This window comes from Miniopterus schreibersii, assembly GCF_964146895.1.
Source record: "Miniopterus schreibersii genome assembly, chromosome: 4".
In the NCBI taxonomy this organism is placed as follows: Eukaryota; Metazoa; Chordata; class Mammalia; order Chiroptera; family Miniopteridae; genus Miniopterus; species Miniopterus schreibersii.
The window spans coordinates 52,299,929-52,324,671 of NC_138105.1; the positions used below are offsets into that span (position 1 = coordinate 52,299,929).

Here is a 24,743-nt window from a genome sequence, read left to right on the forward strand (position 1 = left end):
GGACAGGCTTACCTGGGCAGAGGCAGCTCCACTTCCAGGGACGCTTCAGCCTGGTCACTGCTGTGACCGAGATTCACTGCGGCCAAAGCACAGGCTTCGTCGTCACTGTCCCCGAGGGCGCTGTCTGAGCTTTCGTTTCTGGGAATGTCTCCTTCAGTCCTGAAGTCAGCTGTCCTGTCAGCATCCCCACAGGGGACATCTGTAGCAGCTGAGACGCCGGAGTCCTGCTGTACACACCTGCTGGGGACGGGCTCTATCAAAGGTCCCTCCTCATCCTTCGAATACAAACCTCTGGTTTTCTCCGGCACGCTCTGTCCAGTCCCTGCCGCACTGGCGCTGGGTGCAGACGAGTTGGCTGGGGGGTCGAGCTGCCCGGCAGCATCTGCCACAGCCTCAGTTCTGAAGCCTCTGTCCTCAGGATAACCCCTGTCAAATTCACCTTCATCCCCTTCAGATGGTTGATTCTGAGAACAGTGGACAGTCTGTCTGAAGCCAGGCGGGAAGGAGCACCTGGAAACCTGCTGGTCCTGAGCCATGTCAGCAGCCACCCTGGGCTCAACCAAGGGACAACCTGCTGACTCTGGATATTGTCTACAGGCCTTCAGCCGCTCCTCCATGTTCTGAGCACGGCTTTCAAAGTCAGACTCTGGAGACACAGAGCTTCCAATCTGGAAAGTGACCTTTTCTAAGGGAGGCTTCTCCCGGGAAAGTCTATCTGGGCAAGGCCAGGCCGCTGACCGTTCTGGTACCTTCTTAGGCATCTCCCCTTTCAACTCCTCACTGATCTTTAGTCCTGTCCCCAAACCTTCACAGCTGGAGAACCTGGAACAGCCATCTCGTAGGGCCTCTTTTTCACTTTCTTCCTCCTCATAAAATGCGTCCTGAGGTTTCCAAGAGCTGTCCAGGGCTGGGTCCTGGTAGCCCAGGCTGCAGGCCACAGAACTCTTGTTTCCTTCGTTGTCAGGTTTGGGACATAGGTCTCTAATGTCACTGTCCTCTGGGGTCCCAGCCAAGCCCTCGGGCCCAGGGCTCCTTCCCTCAGCTACCGTTGTCGTTGTCATCAGTGGCAGGATGGGGGGAAGGAGAGCGGGCTCGTTTCTCACCGTGACGACCACATACTCGGACTCCTCCACTTCTCCCCTCTCTAAGGCTGTTGTGATGTTGCTCCCATTTAACACCTGGTCCTCTTCTCCATGCGTCCCACTCCAGGTCAGCTGGTTCTCTTGCAGCTCAGAGCAACGGAGAAAGTAGGTCAGGACGTAAAGTATGCGCTGGACCAAATCCTTCTGCTTCCCCACCACCACGGTGCGTGTCAGCCTCACCGGAGAGCCAATGGCTCCGTAGAGATCGCCTACAGAGCAAAAGGGACACAAAGACAAAGTTCTCTGGGGTGAGCATGTCATGGATGTGTCGGCTTTTACGAGAGAAAAACAAATGACTTATAATCCCAAACTAGAACTGCTTCTTCTCACACAACTTATTTAGGCCAAGAGGTAACTCCTAGTAATGACAGTGTTTTAGTTTTGACTCCTACAGTGAGAGTTTGCTAGAAAGGCTGGGCACGGGCTGTGGCCTGCTGCTAGCGATGCAAGGGGCCAGCGCTGGTACAGACGGCCCCTCGTTAGGTCTGCCACGCAGCTCACCGGCTGGCCAACTCCCAACTCCTGGAAGGCTGAAGCCAGAGTCCTGAATATGTGACCACACCAAATACTGTATCTTGGAAAGCAGAATGATGAGACTGTTTTAGAAGAACCCTTGGACAATAGAGCTTGGGGTGAAATCCAGATTCAGGGATCTCTGAACTGAAATGCAGTGAATCAATTCAAAATACTCAATGAAATGGCCTGTTCAGAATTATCTCAATATACACACATGCACCAAGTAGAATCAATTTGATTAACAAGAAGAAAATCACTTAGTCATGAATAATATGGTTCTGAATATGAATGAATCTGACTATTTCTATCACTTCACATGAAAATTGTGCTGGAAAAAATGTGTCCCGTAAGTTATTTCCTGACAAGTTGATTAAAAACTGGCTAATGAACCATGAACATTTGGCTTAAAGGTAGAAGGGCAACTGTGTCAACCAGCCCAGCAGCATAAGCTTTTCATCAAAAGTATTGGTCAAGCCCTGGCTGGGTAACTCAGCTGGCTGGAGCTTGGTCCTGTACACCAAAAGGTTGCAAGTTCAACTCCCCGTCAGGGCACGTACCTAGGCTGTGGGTACGATCCCCAGTCAGGGCCTTCATAGGAGGCAACGAACTGATGTCTCTCTCTCACATCTCTCTCCCTCTCCCTCTCTCTCTCTCTCTCAAATCAATAAAAAATATCCTTGGGTAAGGATTAAAAAAATAAATAAAAGTGTTGGTCAAGTGCCTATTAAAATTATTGCATTTGATAAGCTACATATCTGATACTTCGATAATAATGACAACAATTACAACAAAAAGCCAACATTTACAGACTGTGCAGGCACAGTGCTAAGTGTCTCACGTGGATTTATCTCATTTGTACCTCTATATAACCAACCTGAGTCAGAAACCATTCTGGTGATAATCAAAATGTTGGAATAGGTCAAAACTTGAAAAGATACTAAGTAAAGGAGAGAAGAAACACGGTAACAGTTATAAACAAGAACTCAGGAAGTTAGAACCCGGGCGAGGAGCGCATCTAGAGAGATGAGGGAAGGCATTAACAAGGGCACATGATACATGAAACTAATGAAACAGATAGATTAAGACCGAGGGAAAATTTATGGAAACCCTCAGGAAGCCCTTCCTGTGGAGACTTCCCTGGTGTAAGGCTACTGCTCCTAAAAACTTAAAGGGCAGGACAGAAACGATATTAAACAGTCCTCTCTATAAAAAGACCAGGTGACAGGCTAATAGAGCTTTATCTCTGAGGCTTTTGCAACTGACTGAGAAATCTTCCAAGAATTCAAGACAATAATTCAGAACTGTAGTCTGATGCGAGGACAAATACTGAACTAAGCAACTGTATTGCTGCTTCCCAGTGATTACTTCGCCACTGCTGCAGGGCATCACAGCTGTGTCAGGCGCTCACGGGCACCTGTTAAATCAGTCTCAACGCTAATAAAGAAGATAAGCTTTACACATCTGAAATCGGGTATTTTAAAAAAAAAATCAAAGAATGTTAATATTATTTTTCAATGTATTTAACATTTTAATGACTAAGTCATAAGTTAAAAAAATAAAACAAAGATGGCTATTAAAAACAATTTATAATAATCTGAACTCTATAAAGTAATGAGAGTGATGTGTGTGGATACTGCCGTTACTCTATGGCCAAACCTCATGAAAATAATGCATTATTAAAATAACAGAACTGTAATATTAAAGATTTACTGGATCTTGAACTCTAAGGCAAGTTTTTCAGTCCCATGCTGATGAAGCTACTAAATTTAGAGTAGGTTCCTTTGTTCTCCTGAGTATAATTTTGCAAAATGAAGATGAGTTGCACAGCCCTGTAAACAGCCTTAACATCACTGAACCATACACTCAGAAGTGGTTAAGATGATAAATGTTATGTTCTGTGCTTCTTTTAAAAGCACAATTTAAAATATATAAACTTAAATTTAAGAAAAAGAGAGAATATGAGAGAAAGACAGAAAAAAAGGGGTGTGTGTAAAAAGACTGTTTGCAGGTGAAACAGAGAGAGGCCACAGAGTACACGAAGCAGCGAGGGGTGGGGACAGGCTGAGAGAAGAGATCAGGGGAAGGAGACAAACGGGGACACAGAGAGTGGACACTAAGAGGAGGCAGCGAGCAGAGGGACAGAGAGGGGACCTACAGAAGGAAGAGGGGAAGAACAGACAGAGGGTAAGGAGAGGGAAGGAAGAAGAAAGGATACGGGGAGTGGAGAGGAACAAAATGATAGAGAACTGAAGAGAAGCACAAAGGTTGGAGCAAGGTGAGGAAAGGAGAGAGTGTAAAGCATACACAGGAAAAGAAAACACCGAGGGAGAGGGAAAGAAAGAAGACACCCAGAGAAACTGAAAAGATAGAAACAAAGTAGAAAGAGAGGGGATAGAACAAGAAAGGGGGAGAGAATGAGGTGAAAAGCTGAGAGAATCCAGCAGTATTGTAAAGGGATGGAAAACTGAGGGGGGGGCATGGAGATGGAGAAACAAAGGCAGATAGTGGGAGAAACTGAGAAAATTAAAAGGAGACAAGGAGAGAAACTAATTATCTTAAAGGTCGCTTACTCATTGATTACATTCTAATAAACGTGTATATGCTATGAAGTCCCCTTTAAACAGTGTTACCCTAATGCTAAACATTGTAATTTATTGTATTTTTATTATGATTTAGTTCAAACTATTTTGAACTAATTTCTCCTGTGAAGTATTGTTTGGCTTATGGGTTTATGGGGTTGTTTAATGTCTGAGCAAGTGGGAATTTTCTCCTTATATTTTTTTATTTATAGTCTAATTCCACTGCATTCTGAAACATATAATTTAGACTTCTGGAGGAAAAAAATGAAGAAGAAATTTCAGATTCTTATGCTTATACTAATTTAAACCAATGATCCCAAACCTGTTTTTTCGAGGAGGAAAGCTACTTTACATTTCCACAAATGCTGGCAGTCATTAGGTCCAAAAGAGACCCACATGAAACCCCTTCGATCAGTGTGAAAGACAGTGGCTTTCCCACTTTGTAGACCCATCCCAAGAAAGAAATACATTTTAGACTGTAACCCTACACTCCCTTTGAAACAAACATTTTACAAAGCACGTATGTGTCACTCTGACATTTTCTATTCTATTGTGCTTTTTAAATGCCCTTTTGACCTACTGAGCAGCTTTTGCACAACCCACTAATGGGCGGTTAGCCACACCCTGGAAAACCTGTAGGCAGAAGTGGGGCTTGGTGAACTCCTGAGTGGCAAGCCCGAGAGGATGTGAAGGGCTTGTTGCTTCTAGCTTCTCTCCTTGTTTCCCTGAGAATGCTGAGAAACCAGTCAGAAGTGGGCACGGCAGTGGTACTGTTATTGTTGTAATTAACTAGTTAAATTAATAATAGAAACAGGGCAAAGGGAAGGCCAGACATTGTAAGCATGGTCATCTGGGCAGCTTCACCAGGAAGCTACAGCTTCACAGTCCCCAGGGAACCACTGGTCCATTCCCTGCATATCACTGGGGGAAGGGATACAACAAAGGGGGAGATGGGCACATGCACAGTGACATTGTGGTGATGCGGGGAAGGTGCTTGCCTGTTAGGCTAGCCAGGGGAACAACGGACTGGCTAGAGGGTGGACCCCATCAAAAGCACACAAAATCTTGGAAATTTAAAAACCCAAGACATAGAGTTCCCTCTCTCTTGTTCTTGCTCACACTGGTTCGCTCTTTCTCCATGACCTGCACTCACCTGTGCACTCACCTGTTCTCTCTACCTAGCCATGTGGCCTTAAGCAGCCACATGGTCCATGGCCATGTGGACCCCCACACAAAGGACTGCAGCTGAGAACACAAAATAAGCTAGCCAGATGCTGGACTTGACTGTACTTTGATATGGAGCAGAAATTCTGGGCAGTGGCCTTAATTCTGGCCCTGCTGAAGACAAGATTAGACTTCTTCCATGGTGAGATGACAGAAATGGGACCTTAGAGAGGAACCCTCCTAATCTTACATCATCAATAAAGCTTTTCAAGACACCCCATCCTCCAGTGGGGGCGTCAGGAAATTCTTTTCTTCATGGCACCCCAAGAACTCTACTTCCACTGATAACAGATGGCAACCCAGATGGGACCCACACCAGAAGAAATATCGGCTTGTGGAAAACATCCCTCCACCTCTACCAATAACAGTAGCTGTCCTGGCAAGCTCTCAGATATGCCTTTAAAATAATTCAAGATATAAGTTTCTCTATTACTTAGGAAGCTGGGTTAAAATTATATCTGCATCAGTGTTTATTCCTAGCAATTTATATTTTCCTGTTTACTGTGACTTGGTAAACAGTTAAGAAAATTATAATGATAATTGGAAATAAGCATCTTCCCCAGTCAAATTATTGAAGCCTCTTGATTTTTTGTAATAATGGAAACTCAACCATCATTTACACTTGGCTTTACCAAGCTATGGCATGTCTCTGCACCAGGGCCTCATCCCCTCCTCACATCACTTTGTCCACAGACGGACACTGCTGCACTGTTTGGGGGAGAGAAGCATGGGAGACTCAATAATACATGACCTCCTTTGAAAAGTACTCTGAGCCCGTAGGAAGGGACTTCCCCTTGTTAAGTTGAACAAAGGGAATTAGTGGCTCTCAATTAGTTAAATTTCAGATGAGAAGCATGCCTAATTATAAATACATTTATCTAACTAAATGCACAGTGCTTAATTAGTGTTGTTTTTAAACGGGTGACCTGGCAGCACATAACCACGTCTTCTTCCTATCCAGCCTCCTTCCCTTCATGGCTCCCCTTGGTGATATCACCTTTCTTCAGGGCTACTACTCCGTAGCAAGAGCAGCAATGCTTTGTTCTTCCCTAGGAGAGCCAGACGGCCCGGAGAGCGTGAGGCGCGCTGACCACCTCACTGGGTTCAGTACTGATTACTCATAGCATATACATTTTAACACCCACAGAGTCTTTATCAATTAATAAATTCTTCATAGATTCATTTAACATGCACCTATTATCCCCCTCATGGTGAGACCGGTATGCTCTTTCTTATACATTTTATGACCCAGAGCACAAGGGCAAGACACCTTTACTACCTATAAAATGAGGGCAACAAGGAAATTTGGAATGAGAATCTAATTAATTAATATGTGTAAAAGGCACTTAGAACACTGTTTAGCTCACAGTGACAGCTCTCATTATTGTTATTATAAGATGCTGTTTTCTAAGATCTCCAATATCAATATTTTCATCATCAGCACCAGTAGTGAAGGTGCTTTATAAATAACACAGCAATAATGAACTATTTCCACCCCATTTTACAGATGAAGAGACTGAGTCAGAGAGGTTAAGTCACTTGCCCATGGACACTGGATTTGATCTGGGCTGTTCTGGTTTTGGCACCCATACTTAGCCTCTGCACTTTATAGTCTCTCTCTTGCATCCTTTCTGCACACCCCCATCAAAAGGCTACTCAGGACATCCTGAAGTCATCTGAATACAAATCTGCCTCCTCCGTTAGGCAGCTAGCTTCCTGAGGATAAGCAGTGCATGGTATTCAACTCCATATCCCTGGCATCTAGCACAGGGTCTGGGACAGAGAGAGTGTGAAAGTTTCACTTTGTCACTCTAAATGCTTGATAAATGAGAGGTCCTAGAGTATATCTCTCCTCCACATGAACCCCAAATATGCAAAATTGGTTTCATAAGCCCCAAAACTCTGTACCCAACTATGCCAAAGCATTAGATTCCAATATCATGCCTCAATACAAAGCTTTAAAGAAATAATGCCACCAATAAATTGCAAGGAAGCAACGTACAGAAAGATAAAGTTTCTGACTTATGCTAAAAGAGAAAAGGTGGTAAAATTATGGAGTGCTACTTTCTTTTTTGTCTTATTTTTCTCCTATCCAGTCTATCCTCTAGGGTAGTGGTTCTCAGCCAGGGGGTGTCTTGCCCCCAAACTCAGGGGATGCTCAGAAATGTCTGGAGAAATTTTCTATTGTCACAACTTCAGAAGGAGGCTTTTCACTGGGCAGCTAGTGAACAAAGGCCAGTGATACTTCTAAACATCCTACAATACACAAGACAGCACCCCTCTCCCCTACCCAACAAAGAATGATCTGGTCCAAAGGTCAATAATGCCAAGGTTAAAAGACCTTGCTCTAGTGTGATGTGCTGCATGGTCTGGGAGACTTCATAACTTACCTACACAGCTTTAAAAGAGTAGAACAAAGCCGCTAGCAGGGAAAGGTGAGGAAGGTGGTAGCCTCACAATAAGAAATCCGTGGGCCAATCTATTCCCTGCATCACTGGGTTGGACAGTTAATATCAACTAAAAATTCTAGCATTTTCCCCACTCCATCCCAAACAGCCTCTGAATAATGATATCAGTACTAACCCAGCTGTGCCCAGAGAGGATTATACGGATGCGTCTTGGCCAGCGTGTTCACTGACTGAGAGGTGCGTTTCTCGGAGAAGGCTTTAATGGGAGGGTGATCAACGGGCATGACAGTCGGGACCCAGGCCAGGTGGTAGGTTAACACTGCAGTCAGCAAGGCAGCAAAAAACCTTCGAGAAATGGAAGAAAATACAACTGGATGAGTCAACGCAGGAAGAGGCATGTCACATACACTGGCCACGGAATACGCGCACCACGCTCCAGAGAGCTGAAGCTTACTGGTTTTTGTTGATCTGCTCTATCAGAAGTGTGAACTCCTTGAGAAAGCGCTGGCAGAGCTGGGTTTTTTCCAAAGTGTTGGACATCATGGTAAGCCATACAGGTTCTGCTATCCTTGGAACAGAATATAAGTTCCAGATAGTCCCTCTATGAAAAGAGAAGGAATACATAAAAGTGTCACAAATATTATTTTGGATAATCCTTATATAAAGGAATAAAGGAGGTAACAATGATCTGAACTCATGGAGGACTCAAGAGACTCATGCAGAATATAAAACAGGGGTCAGCAAACTATGATCCACAGGCCAAATATGACTATCACCTTTTTTGTAAATAAAGTTTTACTGGAACACAGTTACGTTCATTCATTTACATATTGCTGCTTTTGTACAACGGCAAAGTTGACCAGCTGTAAAACACATCCACTCTTCCAAAATCAAAACAGAGGAGACATATTCTGACTTGATTTTCTAGCTGTGTGCATAAAATTATTGAGAAACAACAGAATTCCACCTTGGCAAAAAAAACAGAGCACTTGTTGACTTAGGTAGCAATGCAAAGTTACGGTCACCGGAAATGGGATTCATTCGCTAGAACTAAGGTCTCCATGTGCTAACACTTTATTTTGCCCCCATTTCTGAAGGGATAGGTGCTTGAAGTAAGAACAAGACCTCTCTATGTACACTGTCAGTGAGGCTTTCTGGTTCCATACTTTCACATTCTTGACCTCTGAAAAATTGATACTCTCATTAAACTAGCGACCAGACTTCCAAGTACAAGCCAGCTTCTAGCCTGACCACAGCAGAGCAACAGTCAAGTGCAGGGCTATCCTCACAAACTACAGAAGGTTCACTATGCATCAGACTGCCGGCAAAAAGCACAACTTCACATCTCCTATTTCTGACATATCACCAGATAATGCCTAATGTTACTTGAATAGTTTATACATAACCCAAGATTCAAAAAGGATTCTGCTCCAAGTATAGAGTTCACCAGCATATACCTTAAGTATCACAAAAATGTTCCAACAAGAAGTGTAAACTTTTTTGTCCCTCAGCTACAGAGTAACACTGACTAATGACTCGTTAGCTCCTGACTGCCTTGGAGTGGGATTCTATTCCCCATTGAGAAGTTGGCTCTAAGAAATGGCGTTGACGATCCCATCTCAGCACAGTGAAAGAGAATTCCACCTGCTACCCAAAGCAGGTTATCTTTCCACCCAGATATTAGGGGCAAGGACTCCAGACAGCAGGTGTCCAGAGTACAAAGATCATCAATTAGAAACTAACAGTGAAGGCACACTCTAATAAAATCATATAATGTAATGTCTAGGCCAGGACACTTGTGGGAGGACACTGGGTATAAGCCAGGAATGCCCTGGCAAGCAGGAATGCATACCTCCCTGACATACATGCTCTCCCCCCATCTATGCTCTGGATGAGCATCCTTGAACTCAAGTTTCCACATCTGTAAAACGGGGTAATAGTGCCTACTGTTAGGGCTTTTGTGAGGATGACATGGAATAATGAACAAGCTAATAAAAGACGCTGGAATATTAGTTTTCTCCTTTCACTGTTAAAAAACAATCATATCAAGGACTGTCAGGCAGCAGTGAGGATCACTTGGTGCTGGGGGACTTAAATGTTTTGCTCCGTCGATCTGAGTTCTCATCATAAAGGAAGGAGCTGCTAAAGTGACTAACAATGGTCAGCCCCCAATTCTTCCAAGTCATGGTCTCTGTGTCTCCCTGGATCCATGGCTGCCACTGCTACTCATACATTTCTTACATTAGAAAAATTGTGAATTTACCTGAATTCTCCCAGAGCTTCCATCAGACGACTGACATAAAACTGGACACGGAGGCTTGATTCTGCTATCTTCCTACAGGAGATCATGGCCTTCATCGAAGAGAAACACGCCAAATTACTCTCCGGCAAAGAAACTGCTGTATAACTATCTACTGGGCTTTATCAATAAGTGATATCATAATCAAAACACTCAAGGCAGTGATGTCTGAGTCATCAGGAAGCAGGAATTTCCTATCCTAAAGCCACACATTATCCGATATCTAATATCAATGATGTATGTTCTCTAGGAAAGTGATCTGATACCTAAACAAAGAGACTCTACCATCTTTAAAGACCCACAGTCGCTTCTCTATTTGAGTAAGATTACGTTCTTATTACCTTTTCAATTGCGCTCTTCAGCCTGTTCAGGTGAGACTCAAACAGGGGGAAATGAGAAAAAAAGAAGTCCTGGAAATCCCTCTGGGCTTCTTCTTTCTCGCACAGGGAAAAGATGATGCTTATGGCGATTTTCTTCCTCCGAACGATGGCTGGATTAGAACTACAGGTTTCTTCAGCCAAGCTGAATGTCTCATCAGTCGGCCTGGAGGGAAATAAGTTTGAAGAGTTGCATCAATGTATCACACTGAGGATTAACTGATGTCAGGGGATGACATTCAGGTGGCTAATCCAGAACACTCAAAGTCTTAACCAGGAGTTGATCTACCTCTAATTCATTCTCTTCTGTAATTCTCTGTCATGAAAATATAGCTTACAACCCAATACTACCCTAACGTGAGACTTAAATAAAAATGGAAAGTAATGTCAAATGCCCCCTTGCTAGGCCCTTAGCCCCTCTCCCGCAGACTATCTGTGCCAGGTTGGTGGTGTTTCGAAAGGGCTGTTGACACACCTGCTCACTCAGAACACGGCCTTTTGCTCTGGTTGATAGACACCAATAGATAAGAACGTGGGCAGAGAACTGATCCCATGTGGTATTCTGTTTAACCAAGGGTCACATTAGGTATTCACTGGTAGTTGAAGCTCACTTTCCAAAGGCTCTTCAAATTAGATGAAGTTACTCCTGTAAATGCTTGGATTAAGCCATGTGTCTGACTTAGCTCCCTGGGAAATCCCCAAACGGAAAGACCACCTCTCTTCTGGTATAGCCAAGTTCTCAAAAAACGAACATTCTTTCGAGAGACTCTGCTTCTATGACAAGAGAATGATGAAGTCAATAACTCCTGGATATATATTCAAGTACGGGCCAGCTATGTCTTATATTTAACTATTCTGACAAACCAACATAACTGCCCCATAGCTATGACCAGCAAGAGTGAAAACAAAAGAATTAATTTGTTTTTTTCTACAAAGAAATCAAAGCCAAGGACATAACATTGCAAATAAAAGCACCCAGCCCGGCACATGGCAGTTGTGCAATAAGTTTTCTCTTACTCATTGACTCCACCATTTAGACTCATGTCTCTGCCAAATATGGGCGGATACCACTTCCTCTGTTTTCTTTACTACAGGTGACAACATAATAATTACGTATGCTTCTCAGAATCTGAGGCAGTTCGCCTCCTACTCTTGGTCTTAAATTTCTCACTTAGTGCTCTCCTCACAATCTATACTGTGCCTGATTTCAAGCATACCCACATTTTAAAGAACATACATACATCAAAAGGTTTACGGCCAGGAAAGCTACTGCATTTTTAAAGGAAAGGAGATAGGCATCTTGTTCTAACCTCAGAGGGATGTTATTGTTTCTGTCGACTTCAAACAAGATTCCGGAGATATAGGTGTGGTCGGTAAATCAGTAAAGGCTCTCACTAACATGCCTTTGGAAGGACAAGATCTCCACGTGCTGTTGTAAATGTGATGCATTATGATAAACCATCACCTCTTTTCTCAAGAAATCCCTAGATCCAAATCATCTGTTCATCAGAAAAAAATTCTTGAGGCTTTTAGAATTTTACTTAATTTCATACAGTGCTCCCCCTTCTTTTCCAAAGTACCTGTACTATAATTTGTTTTCCTACATCAGTTTATTTCTACTCTGAACAGGAAATTCTGAGCTTATTTGATACCAACACTTCCTTGCAACCCTTTTTTGCCATATCAGCCCATTCATCTTAGACCAATGTGGTCTTCAATAACCAAATTGCAATAAACACTGAACTCTATGCAGATTTATGCATCGTCTTCATCTCTACCCTGTAAACAATAACCAACTCCATTTCAACATAGCAGAGAGCGCCCCCTACTGAATTTCTGAAAAACTTCCATAGCTATCACAGTGCAGGTAGCTCTTACTTGCTTCTCTGTATCTCTCTACTGAATTCTAAAGTAACTGAGCTTCCTTCTGTAGCCTTGGATCAACCAAACTGGAATAAATCAGGTCATGTGGTATTGTAATTATGTTTTAAAAATTATTCCACAAGGAAAAGATGTTTCAGAATGTTTTTAAAAATTCAGGTATGCACCCAAATACTTCATCTTATCTTTACTCTTAGTCACCTAAAGGTGAGGTACCATAGACTGTTTTTGCAAAGGTGGAAAGTGAGGCAGAGTAATTAATCAACTTGCTTTAGGAACAGAAAACCTTTAGTGACAATACTAGATAAGAACCCAGGGTTTCTGTCTTCTAGTTTAGGCTCATTTCTTGGAAATGACCAGGGACTCTGCCCCATGTCTGATCCATCTGCTGGTGTTCCTGCTGTGAGATGCATCATGCCAGCTGTAGTACTGAATGGAAATAGCTGGGAGTAATCACATCAGCAGGCCTTTGGGTCAAGGAAAGACTAATGCTGCCCACTTGATTTTTCTTCTAATAAAAAATCAGAAGGAATTTTGTTGACATGAATAAGCATTTACATTATGAGTACTTCAAGATCATAAACAATGCCAAAACTCTGATTATTTAAGTCCATCTCAATGATCTATACTAGATATCAAGACTGCCTAGTCTGCCCTAGCTGGTTTGGTTCAGTGCTTAGAGCTTTGGCCCACAGACTGAAGGGTCCTGGATTCGGTTCCGGCCCAGGGCTCATACCTCAGTTGAAAGCTCAATCCCCGGCCCTGGTTGGGGCATGTGCAGGAGGCAATCAATTGATGTGTTTCTCTCATATTGATGTTTCTCTCTCTCTCCCCCTTCCACTCTCTCTGAAAAGCAATGGAAAAAATGCCCTTGGGTGAGGATTTAAAAAAAAAAAAGACTTTAATCTAATTGTTTATGTCAGCTTTGAACTTACACTGAATCTATACACACCTTAGAACATATGAAATTGCTACTTTTGTAGGTCAAAGACCATCCCCTCAGAAACTTTATATGGTTGGTTCCATTTAATAATTCAAGTCAAAAGCTTTTCTGGGACATTACACCTTGCTCCTTTAAGGTTTCAATAGGCTCACTAAGAGATGGAAGCTCTGCAGCTTTCCTCCCACTACAAGCAGTACTCTGTGCCAACTGCTAAATGCCCAAGACTGACTCCCCACCCAGTAACCAAGGTTTACCACCAGGCACAGCAGGGGGCCTTGTGGCATGGGTGTCAGCATGGAACCACTGGTTAAGGATTGTGAATATCCTCCCTGACGACCTTTAACTCTCTTAGGAAGAAAGGTTTTAACTACTCTGAGTTTTCTCTCAAAGCCAGAGGCAATCATAATTTTGATTCCACTGTTCTTTTGTGTAGCACAAGACACTAATTTTCCCCACCCACACACCAGCCAAAAGGGAGCCATCAACTGCAATATCCTTTAAATGAAAGGATCTTTGATGGCACAGGGATCAATGCAAAATGTCCACTGTGCTTACATTCTCAGTGTTAAATAGTGCTGAATCCAGGCCAGCTCCACAGGCATGCATCCTGCTCACATGGAGCCCTGTCCGCTCTCAGAAAGAACCCAGGTTTAGTTTAATGTTCTGTGGTTGCTGTCTTGAATTCTTAATAATTTTATTATTGAATTTGTAAGTGAAGCCTGATGGTACAATGGAGCATGTGTGTGTTCTCTGGTAAAGATACCAGAGTGCAAAGCATGTGGTAGGCTCAGGCCCGAGGGCATGCAACCCAGACAATGAGTAACTGGCCTGGCAGTCAGGCACACACCCACATGTCTGGGCAATCTAGGGTGCCACAAGGCCCCAGCGTGGCAAGGCTGGGACCTGGGCTCAGATTGGTGGCTCTGACAGTGGCTGCAGCAGAAGCAGCAGTGGTCACGACCATGGGCAAGAGGAAGAACTTAGGCAGGCCTGTGACCCATGTTGGGAGGACAGCTTGTCCATCTATCAGGGTTCGTCCCTATGAACTCTGCACAAAGTAAGTTTAACTCTCTGACCTGAGCCCTAGAACAGTAAATAATTACAAAGTAAGAGCCTAGAGTGGACACTGCAATAAAGCATATCAGGAAGTTATTAAAATTCTTCAAAGAGTTTATAATCTCTGGTTTTTCAAACTGCAGCAACATTATAAATCAAATACCCACAGGCACAGAAATAGAAAGTAAATGTAAAGATTGATGCATTAGCCCTGGCCAGGTGGCTCAGTTGGTTAGGCAATGTCCCGTGCACCAAAAGGTTACAGGTTCAATTCCTGGTCAGGGCACATGCCGGGTTTCGATTCGATCCCCAGTAGGGGGCATGCAGGAGGGAGCCAATCAATGTTTCTCTTTTGCATTGATGTTTCTCTCCCCCCCTCTTCCCTTCTTCTCTAAAAAAAAAATCAATAAAAACATTTTTTTTTTAAAAAGACCTCCATAAGTTACAGGAAATGTCAGAGGAAACATTTAAAAAACCTTGTATAAATTTACATTTAAAATTAAATTCAGACAACACAAAATGGATTTGAGTGAAGAATTAAATCTTTTTAGAAAAACTTCCACAAGAATCATCTGATCTAGACGTACTAAAATTTACGTTTGAAATTTTATCAGAAATGTATCTCAATGTTATTATAACCTACAAAGTTCCAGTAATAGTTGCATCTGCAGAAATATCTCAAAATAAAAAAAATATCAAAAATATTTGCCATCTGGCATTTGCCAGGAGCTACTAATGCTGCTTTCAATTACACTGATTGATGTATAAATTTTGATAGCCTATACAAATGAACTTGCACAAAAGTGAACCAGAAAAATCTTATGAGTGAAGGTATCATTTTATTATTATTTCTTATATTACATAAAATTATGACACCAAAGTATTACCTTTTGCAATTCATAAATCTATGTTATTCTCATGTGTCAATATTATTCCTATTACATTTTGTAAGTAAAACATTTTTAAAGGGGAAACTTTATATTTTAGTATACTCTTTAACAGCACTTTTTCCTGTGTTTTGAACAAAGGATGCTACATTTTCTTTTCTTTTTTTAATATGTTTTTTATTGATGTTTTTCGAGAGAGGAAGGGAGAGGGATAGAGAGAAACATCACTGATTGGCTGCCTCCGGCAAGCCCCCTACTGGGGATTAAGCCCACAACTTAGGCATGTGACCTGACCAGGAATCAAACCATAACCTCTTGGTTCCTAGATTGAGGCTCAACCACTAAGCCATGTTGGCTAGGCTGATTTTTGAGCCCACGATATCTATTTTAGGTGTAAGTTCACTAACGATTCATTAGTTCCCAATGTCAGGTATCAATTCAAATTAGAAAGGGAAGGCTTCTAAGACCCATCTATTTCTTCCAATGACAGAAGCTGTCATAATGACAGTGAGGATGGTAAGACACCTTCTCCTGGCAGCTGCAGTAACAGCAATGATAACGATGGCAATAATAATAGTAAATAAGTTATACTGGCCAATATTTTATTTACCATGTCTCGTCCTTGACTGGCTGTATCTCTTTTAACTTTTCCAACAATGCTCTGAGGCTGATACTAGTACAATTATGAAACTGCAGGTGAGGAAGCAACACTTAGAATCCAGGTAGACTCATTCTCACATTCACCTAGTGCGTGGCAGACCTGGGATGTGTCCCCACACCAAATTCCAAGCTCTTAACTATTCCATTCCAAGTCCGCCAACCAAAAGGCAGCTCCTCAGTCAGTGAGTGATGCAGCTATATATATTTTTCTTTTTTTTGTCTAGCTCCCTACGATCTTGAAAGTAACAGAAGAGACAACCAGCCTGCCATGTGCCACACACACACCCTGACCCCTGGTTTCTCAGCCTGTCCCTTCAGCACCACCTTTCATGAAGGACCCCCAGGTCTCCCCAAACCACCAGCAAGTGTTCTCTCCCTTCTCAGAGTGCCAAAGCACTTTATTCCGTTATTTATGGTATATATCTTCAAACTACCCAAATGAAGGCAACTACCTGAATCATCTTTACACCTTCACAGATTCCCTACACATGGTGATTACTAGTCAATTTATTAAGTCAACCAATTTACACGTGAATTTTCATAGGTACAACCTATCTTAATTCCCTCTTGAATTTTTGGATTGTAGAAAGAAGAGGCTGGAAGCTGTTGACGTGACATCATCATAAGCCAAAAATACACATCTTGCAAACAACTAAACTTTAGATCTAAAAGCATGCCAGGTGGACAATAGAATTATCGGGGGAATCGCTTCATAAATTACACAAACGTTTAACCACTATGCTGTACACTATGCTGTAAAATAATACTGAATGTCAACTGTAATTAAAAAATAATAAAAATCAACTGAGATGAAGGCAGAAAATATCTTGATGCCACCTCTATTCATAATCTGATTCATGACTGACTGGTTTAAGAATTTAAGTTTCACAAAGAGAGTATGTTACAATCCTTGAGTTCATATATTTTCACACTGGTGTCACCGTAACCCAAGGAAGAGATTTATTCCACCCTCCTAACGTACAACAGTTACATTTGGAAGGAAGCCAATGAAAACAGGGAGCATACTCATTTTAAATTAACACCAAATGTAGCTTATACATGACACAACCATCCAGATATTTCCCAGTGTTTTCCAAACCAGGAGATTTATTTTTTGTTTTTATTTATTCTTTGCAGGAAACTTCTAACTTGTAAACTTTCAGGCAAAACTGAAGCTCATCAAAAAGTTTCAGCTCTCTTGTTTTTTGACAGCAGGCGAGTGCAGCGTCCTGCAAGTCCCACCAAGCTGCCTACACTACTCGTACCCCCTTCAGCAAGAGGAAACTTGCAGCTCACCTCCTTGGAATGATGCCATTTTCCAAACTTGTCGTCTGACTTCGCAGCCAGCGGCGCTGGTAACTGCTAGAAGACGACGCAGAGGAGCTTGGAGATGGGAAAGGCGTAATCAAAAGGCTGCTCAGGGAGGCTGTGGAGGAAAAGTTAAAAGTTGAAAGTTGAGGTAAATGAACATTGTGTAGCTACATAAAAAAATAACCTAAAATTTCAGGTTCTACCAGTCATGTCCAGCAGGGGGAGACTTAACTTCTCTCCTACTTGGATGTACAGCAAAGAAAATATCCTTTAAAAAGGAAACCAAGGGATTGCAGACCTAGCAAGTGCCTCAATGACCTGGCCCCATATTATGAATGCAAAGTCATTACTATTCATTAAGTCAGAGTGCAGATTTCTCATAAAATGGTCAACATATAACATAACTGATTATATTGCTACCTGGTAACCAATGCCATGCACGTTTACTTACACCTGTAGGTAAATCTAGGTGAAATCTAGACAAATGAGTAGTTGCTCCACATAATATCCTCTCTCCTGCTCATCACCAAATACACAAAATTTATCCCTTCTTCCCCTCAACCTCCAGCCTCTAGTCTTAAATGTGTTTTCTGCTTGGATTACCTATTTGCCTCCGAGCCTTTCTCTGCTTCCTCCTGCTACATAATATTAGATGCCTGCACTTGGGCTTGCAGTAAGTGTGAGCTGACATGCTGGCCCAGACTTCTCTAACATCTCAGGTCCATCTGAGGTAAGCAAAGGGTTTCTTTCAAGTAACAGGGGCTTGGAGGATGTCTAATGGTTTGGAAGAATGAAAGGAGGAGACGGACTTTCTCTTTTTACTTCTCTAGGGCTAAGGAATTAGACATTGAAATGTCACTCAGTCCAGGGGAAAAGGCAATGGGGTGTTACAGATGGCTAGTCAACATTTTCAGAAGCAAATCACAGGGCAAAGGAAACTGACTTCAGTAAACACAGTGGACTAAGCTCATGGATATCACTTGGCAAGGCAGTTTCTCCAAATGACTATTATGTTTATGTTTTTATTTACATCTTTTACAGGCAGATGGAAATAACCTGACTCTCTGACCTGAGTTCTTAGATCTACAATAGTCATTTGGCTAACAGTCAATAATCAGTAAGCTAATGCTGAGTGTCTACCATGTGCCAGGTGTTGTGCTAGGCAATAGGGATACAGTAGTGGACAAGACACACACATCTTGGCCTTCATGAAGCTTCAAGTCTAGAAAAATATCAATGAACTTCCCAGGCAATAAAATGTAGATGCATAATGACTCTAGCTTCCTCCCAAAGCAGAGGTCTATGAGATGCTGTGTGTGCCTTGTACCCAGGACAGTACCCAGGACCACAACAGACAATAAATAATGTTTATTGCACATACAGCACTTCTGCGCTAAAGTGCTACCCAGACGTGGCTGGCCCTAGCAGGTGGCCTCTGCTCTGATCTGGTTTTAGCCTTGATTTAAGCCTGGACTTAAATCTCCAAAATCAAATCTTCTTTTCAAATATCAGTGAGTTGGTAATTTTACTGAGAATTTTGAAAGGAGGTAGAAGAGAGTTTTTCCTCAAAGCCACACAAAATTACTTAATAAAAATATCCCAATTAGAAAATTCTGCCCCACCCCCAAAATTCTCAAAGCCCCCTATAAGATCCAGAAGATCCTTGTTCCCAACTCCCAAATCTTCAGGGTCTCCTGTCTTCTGCTGAGCAAATAAGCTTCTTTTGGCAGGTGGAGGATAGTTGCGGGGTACTTGTATTACAAACATTTTTTTTCCTATCACAGAAACAAGACTGCTGTGGTATATACAGCAATACAATTTATTCTAGAAATTGTACTCCTATAGAATTCAGTTTAGTAAACTGTGTAAGAGCCCAGGATCCTGGTTCAAATCCCAGCTCTGCTACTCGGCAGCTGTGACACTTGTGTACGTTACTTAACCTGTCAGCTTTCTCATCTATAAAATAGGAGACAACACAGTACCACATCCCAGTACTTTTCATGAGAGCCGCAATCTGCTAGCGTGTTATGAATTATTTAGCGGATCAAAACCAACATTTAAAAACAGAAGAAAACAGAGTATAGTGCAGTGTTAAGATTAATTATAAAACTTTTTGTTTGCTGTTTATAAAGATGTTTGTTACTGGATCATGATGTGAAATGCATATGCATGTGTTGCAGACAAAAGAAAAGTTTGAAAAAACACTGATCTGTTTCCAAAGGTTCCTGTGAGGATTAAACAAATCAATCCACATAAAACATTTTGCCCAGCACTTCACACAATAAATGTTAGCTATTCACTCTCTCTGATAATTCTTGGAAAAGGTGGACTAATTAAGACATTTCAGAGTACGAAGTGGTTATTAATGCTGATTAGCTAACTATGAAAAGAAACTAGGGCTTGTAATAGAGACATGAAAAGGAAAGGCAAAAAATTAAAATAAAAAGAGGCTATTCCTTTTCTCCTCATTAAAAAATGCTGAATATTTATGGCATACAAATGAAATATTAAGCTAAAGTGATGGCTTAGAGCCATCCAGCATTCCCTCATCAAAAATATCTTAATATTACTTAATAAGACTTTTATGGAAAAGTACTGTAGTGTATATCATCAACCAGACACTCTAAGAAACCATACAGTTACAACTCTTAAATGCAAAACCAGGCCTAATTTTGGTCCACAAAATACTGCCATTTTTCATGAGAAAAGGGCGGATTCAGCTATTTGTTCAATCAACATTTAGTGCATTTGATTGTTGGCGAGGCTCATGGTCTGAAAGGCAGTGCAGTGGGATACAACACTGGAGCTCTGCTGTGCACCCTGTTCACCTAAGGAGCTTGATAAAAACAGAGCTGCACCCTGGCCGAGTGGCTCAGTTGGTTGGAGTACACCAAAAGGTGTACATCACCCAGTATACCAAAAGGTTGCAGGTTCAATTCCCCGTCAGGGCACATACCTAGGTTGCAGGTTCAATCCCTGGTCGAGGCATGTATAGGAGGCAACTGATCAATGTTTCTCTCTCACATCAATGTTATTTCTCTCTCTCTCTTTCTCTCCCTGTTCCTCACTCTCTAAAATCAATAAAAACATATCCTCGGGTGAGGATTTAAAAAAAAAAAAAAATAGAGCTGCATGGGCTCTGCCCAGCTGATGCACAAGTACTTTTTGTGATGGGGCCTGGCAGCTGCTGGATACTGAAGAGTTTTTGCATAGGAGTTCAATGGGGGGCATTCTGGCCCCAGCTGTGCCCCCAGTTAGCTCTGTGAGCTGGGTAAAGAAATTCTCCAATTGGTGCCTCAGTTACCAAATGTGAGACTTTTAAATTATTCATTGGCTCCATTTCAGCATTAAAAGTGCTATGTCTAACACTCCTTAATATCTGCAGTATCACTTTTCTTTTTAGAGTCCTTTTATAATTAGAAAAAATGTTACTACACATATGGGTTGCAAAGACTTTTGAAGTTTTGTGCACTAATCAGAAAATAAAAAATGGCCAAAATCCCATCACCAGATTACTGTTAACATTTTGTACCTGGTTAACTCTCAACTTTCTTCCCCACCCTCCCGTCTGAGGAGGACTCTTTAACTAGCATCCTTTTATTCCTGAAAAATGTATCATTCTGGTAAGTGATGTTGATAATGAGGGAGGCTATGCATGGGTGAAAGAGGGGACTACATGGGAAATCTGTACCTTCCACTCAGTTTTGCTGTGGACCTAAAACTGCTCTAAAAAGTAAATATTTTTTAAAAATTAAAGCGTTTTGAAATCATAGTGGCAAATCTAGAAAGAAAAAAGCTAAAGTGAACAAGTCCACAGTTGTGAAATTGAAGAAAAGAAATATCCATTCCAGAAGAATACCAAAGATCTGCCTTGAAATATGAGAAGTCTAAAGAAATGAAGAAACTGAGTTCTGCTCAAGCTACAGTAGATTGCCAAGTTCACACATTTAAGACAAGGCAAAGCCTAAGGTAAGAGTGTACAGTAAAGATACAACTTTTTTAGATTGGACAGTTTATTAGTTACACAGACAGTGAGGAGCAGCAGCCAAAAGGTGCCAGTTCACAGTGATCCTTTTCCCACACCCCAAATGGACACACTGACACAAAGGGGGTCAGATGCCTGCAACACAAGTTGCGGGAGCCCCTGTTGCTGGGGAGCCAGTTCTGGACTCCGGCTAAGCAGTTTTATATTCTGCAGCTCTAGTATGACGGCCGCTGGGCAGAAAGCTCCCTCAGAAGCTTATCTCATCAGAACCCTGGAGGTGATGAGAAACTGTCTCATGTCAACTGCCCAGGAGAGATGGAGAAGTAAGTGGGGGGTGACCCCCTAACAGCTCCTCAGAGGCCCCCCATTCTCTCATGTTCCCAGAGGAGCACAAGTTGTACCACCAAGCCCGGTAAGTGGCAGTGCAAGCCGGTGCCCATATGGATGCATGCAAGGCCAACAGGGTGCCACGGCCCTTCCCCTACACACACAACAAACAGGAACAGCACACTCCTGACTCCTGCAGCTCTCCACAAAGCACTGTGTCAGTTAAGTCAATAGGGTTCAGGTACAGACGGGATGTCACTTTGCATTATTCAGAGGTGATCCACGTAGTAATAAGGAGTCGGACTCCAGGTTTGATGTTTGACTACTGATAACTTTTAAGCTTCACCCCCACCCCCTTCCTTTTACCTGCCCCATATCTGGGCAAGCTGATGAGAGAGCCCCAGGGCTCCCTCCTCTGGAGCCCATAGGAAGTTCACACCCCTCACCCTGGCCCTGCGCTAACCACCACAAGCCCCCCCCCCATCTCCTTTCCCTTTCTCACAAGGCATCTTCTGAACCCCACCCTGCTCTCACCAGAGCGCCTCAGTATGTGGGTAATAAATCTCACACCCTCTTGGGGTACGTAGGGTGCTATCAGTCTTGACATCCAAGCCACATCCTGGGTGTGGGGTCCGTCCTCTTATCTGCACAGTGGGCCGAATGTATGGCCTCTTTAAACACTATGGTGAAGTGTATTCTTGCCCTGAGGGTTCATTTTAAAACACTTAAATAAAAATGTCTCAAAGTACATACCAGAAGTTTTCCTCATACTGATCTTCAGTGTCTTATTACTTTTAAGAACAGAGGAAATGAAGTTGCACAGAGAGAGAATGGGGAAATTATTTTTCTTGTCAATGACGTGGACATTTGGTGAAGAAGAGAATCTAAACGTGAATTAAAGTGGCAGATTAACAAGGCTCAGTGACTCTGGACTCAGTCCCGGCCCTCTGAGCCTTACTCTACTCAGGGACCCAAGATTTCCAAATTTTAGCTTCTGCTCCAACCCATCTCTTTAGAGCCAGTTCCTACTTCTAAACTGTAGCTGAGTACTCACAGCTGGAGAAGTTAGACACTTCTAATAAATATTACCTCAACATCTGTCTCTGCTTTCCCTAAACTAGTTAATGCCAACATTCTCCACTTCTTTTCCCAAGTTAGGAACTGGAGGGTTGCCCTTGGTTCCTCCCTGCTCCCCCATCTCCCGTGTCCCATCCATCGCCGAGCCCTGCCAATATTAGCTTCTAGTATGACTGAAATTCATCCCTCTTCTCTCCTAAGAGGGAGGAAATATTTCTAATGGCAACCACTAAAAGAACCTCTTACAAATAACTTACCTTTTTGATTTACATATGCAGAGAGGACACATTCAAAATATCCAAAAGAGAGCACAGTGAGAATGCATTTCCCCTGCATACCTGTCCAGCTCGTATCCCTTCCAGAGATAGCCTATGAGCATACTTATCTGTCTTTCATGCAGAGAGAGAGGTCCTATATATGCTTTTTGGAAACATAAATGACAGCTTACTGTAACACACTGTTGCTACACCCCAAGATAACTTTCTTATTTCAAGGCAGGCTGAGCTGCCTCAATCCTTTTAACTGCCACATGGTATTCCTTTACTGGGAACTGTCACTGGCCTAGTCCCTGGTGACTGATGAACGTCAGGTTGCTTCCCATCTTTTGGTGAGCACAAACATTTCTTCTTGTCTCCCACTTCTACTTCTCATCTTCCACAATGACACTAGAGAAATTATTCTCCAACTTGTCATAAGTAAAAGTCTATGAATATTAAATTTTGAATAAAATATATGTATTTCTCACTTGACTTCCGTAATATATTCCCAAAATGCAGGGAGTAAGACAAAAACCTTTGAGTACACTGCTAATATTACAATGTGAAAGACATTGTGAGCTTATTGTTTATTCCTTTACTGAAGCCTCTTTAAAAAAAAGTCTAACTAGTTAAGGCAATAAATGAGTTGGATACTTTTGTTATTGCTCTACTTCCTCCACTTCTTTTCCCAAGTTAGGAACTGGAGGAGAGCCCAGTTCTGTGTGCGTGTGCGCGTGTGTGTGCATGTGTGTGTTACAAACTATGCAAAGAGGCATTGGAGTACTTATGAGGGGTAAAATGCATTAAGAATAGATCAGAATTAAGATTTTCTTTCTTCTCTGTTATTACAAAAAGCGACTGGATAACCCAGAAAAAGCTGTATATTTTTCAAAGATACTATTCCAAAAAGGGGTGAAGAGGAAAAAAAACAATGATTTTTCAAAATTTTATGCTAGATAGGATAATCACTTTATACTAGTTTTACACACACACACACACACACACACAGTGGCAAAAAGGCCCATAAGTTTGGGGACATTATACTGAAATAAAATTAATGGGGGGGGAAGTTTCTTTGTTGTCCATCTCCCTCAGCCCCTTCACCATTGATCTATTTTAGCAATAACTATGTTAGTTACATCCCTCAGCTGCCCCACTAACAAGATGAAATCCAAATTCCTTAACATGGCGCTGGCACCTTCACATTAGCCTTTCATAGCCAGCCTTACCTTCTGGCATTCCCTCACACTCTCAGTCACACGGTCCAGCATTCTAACCGTGTACGCTCAAGGATCTACACCTTTGCACAAACTATTTTCAGAAATGCTCTTTTCCTGAACTCAGATGCAGTTCTTTTCTCCCTACAAGCTGTCACTCAAATATCTCGTCTCCTATGAGGCCATCGTCTGACGTGCCACAGTGTTTTATGAGTGAGTACTTATCACACTGTATTTTAACTCTTGGTTTACATGTAACTCTTCCTGAGGGCAGGTGCTATATTTTTACTCTTCTTCAAAAACATCCCAAATTCTGGTAAAGCCTGACAACACATGGGGCTAGAAAATTGTAATTCAATAAATAAATGTGGCTTGATGGTTGGCTAGTCAGAAACTGGTGCTACCCTTCTAACCCTTTTCCTTAATTTCAACTGTATCAAACTGGCCTTATTGTGAAAACCACCAAAATAGTTTAGTTCTCTAACAGCAGAGTACACCCCTTTAAAAATGTAAAACCATGCAGCTCTTTGTATTCCCAGAGCACATTATGCACAGAAGTGTGCACCTAAACGTGAACTAAGGTCCTCCATCCATTCC

General features: G+C 42.2%; 1 protein-coding gene across 4 annotated transcripts in view; it reads right to left on the bottom strand.

Annotated features, from left to right (window-relative positions):
- Nucleotides 1-24,743, bottom strand: part of FNIP2 (folliculin interacting protein 2) — a 117,514-nt gene that overhangs the window by 25,757 nt on the left and 67,014 nt on the right. For all 4 annotated transcript variants that reach the window (XM_081134193.1, XM_081134191.1, XM_081134192.1 and 1 more), the window contains 6 exons: nt 17,269-17,398; nt 10,510-10,711; nt 10,133-10,221; nt 8,324-8,470; nt 8,045-8,214; nt 13-1,351 (listed from right to left, as the gene is read on the bottom strand). In XM_081134193.1, the coding sequence (XP_080990319.1) occupies nt 13-1,351; nt 8,045-8,214; nt 8,324-8,470; nt 10,133-10,221; nt 10,510-10,711; nt 17,269-17,398 (2,077 nt within the window). The remainder of the gene's footprint in view (nt 1-12; nt 1,352-8,044; nt 8,215-8,323; nt 8,471-10,132; nt 10,222-10,509; nt 10,712-17,268; nt 17,399-24,743) is intronic.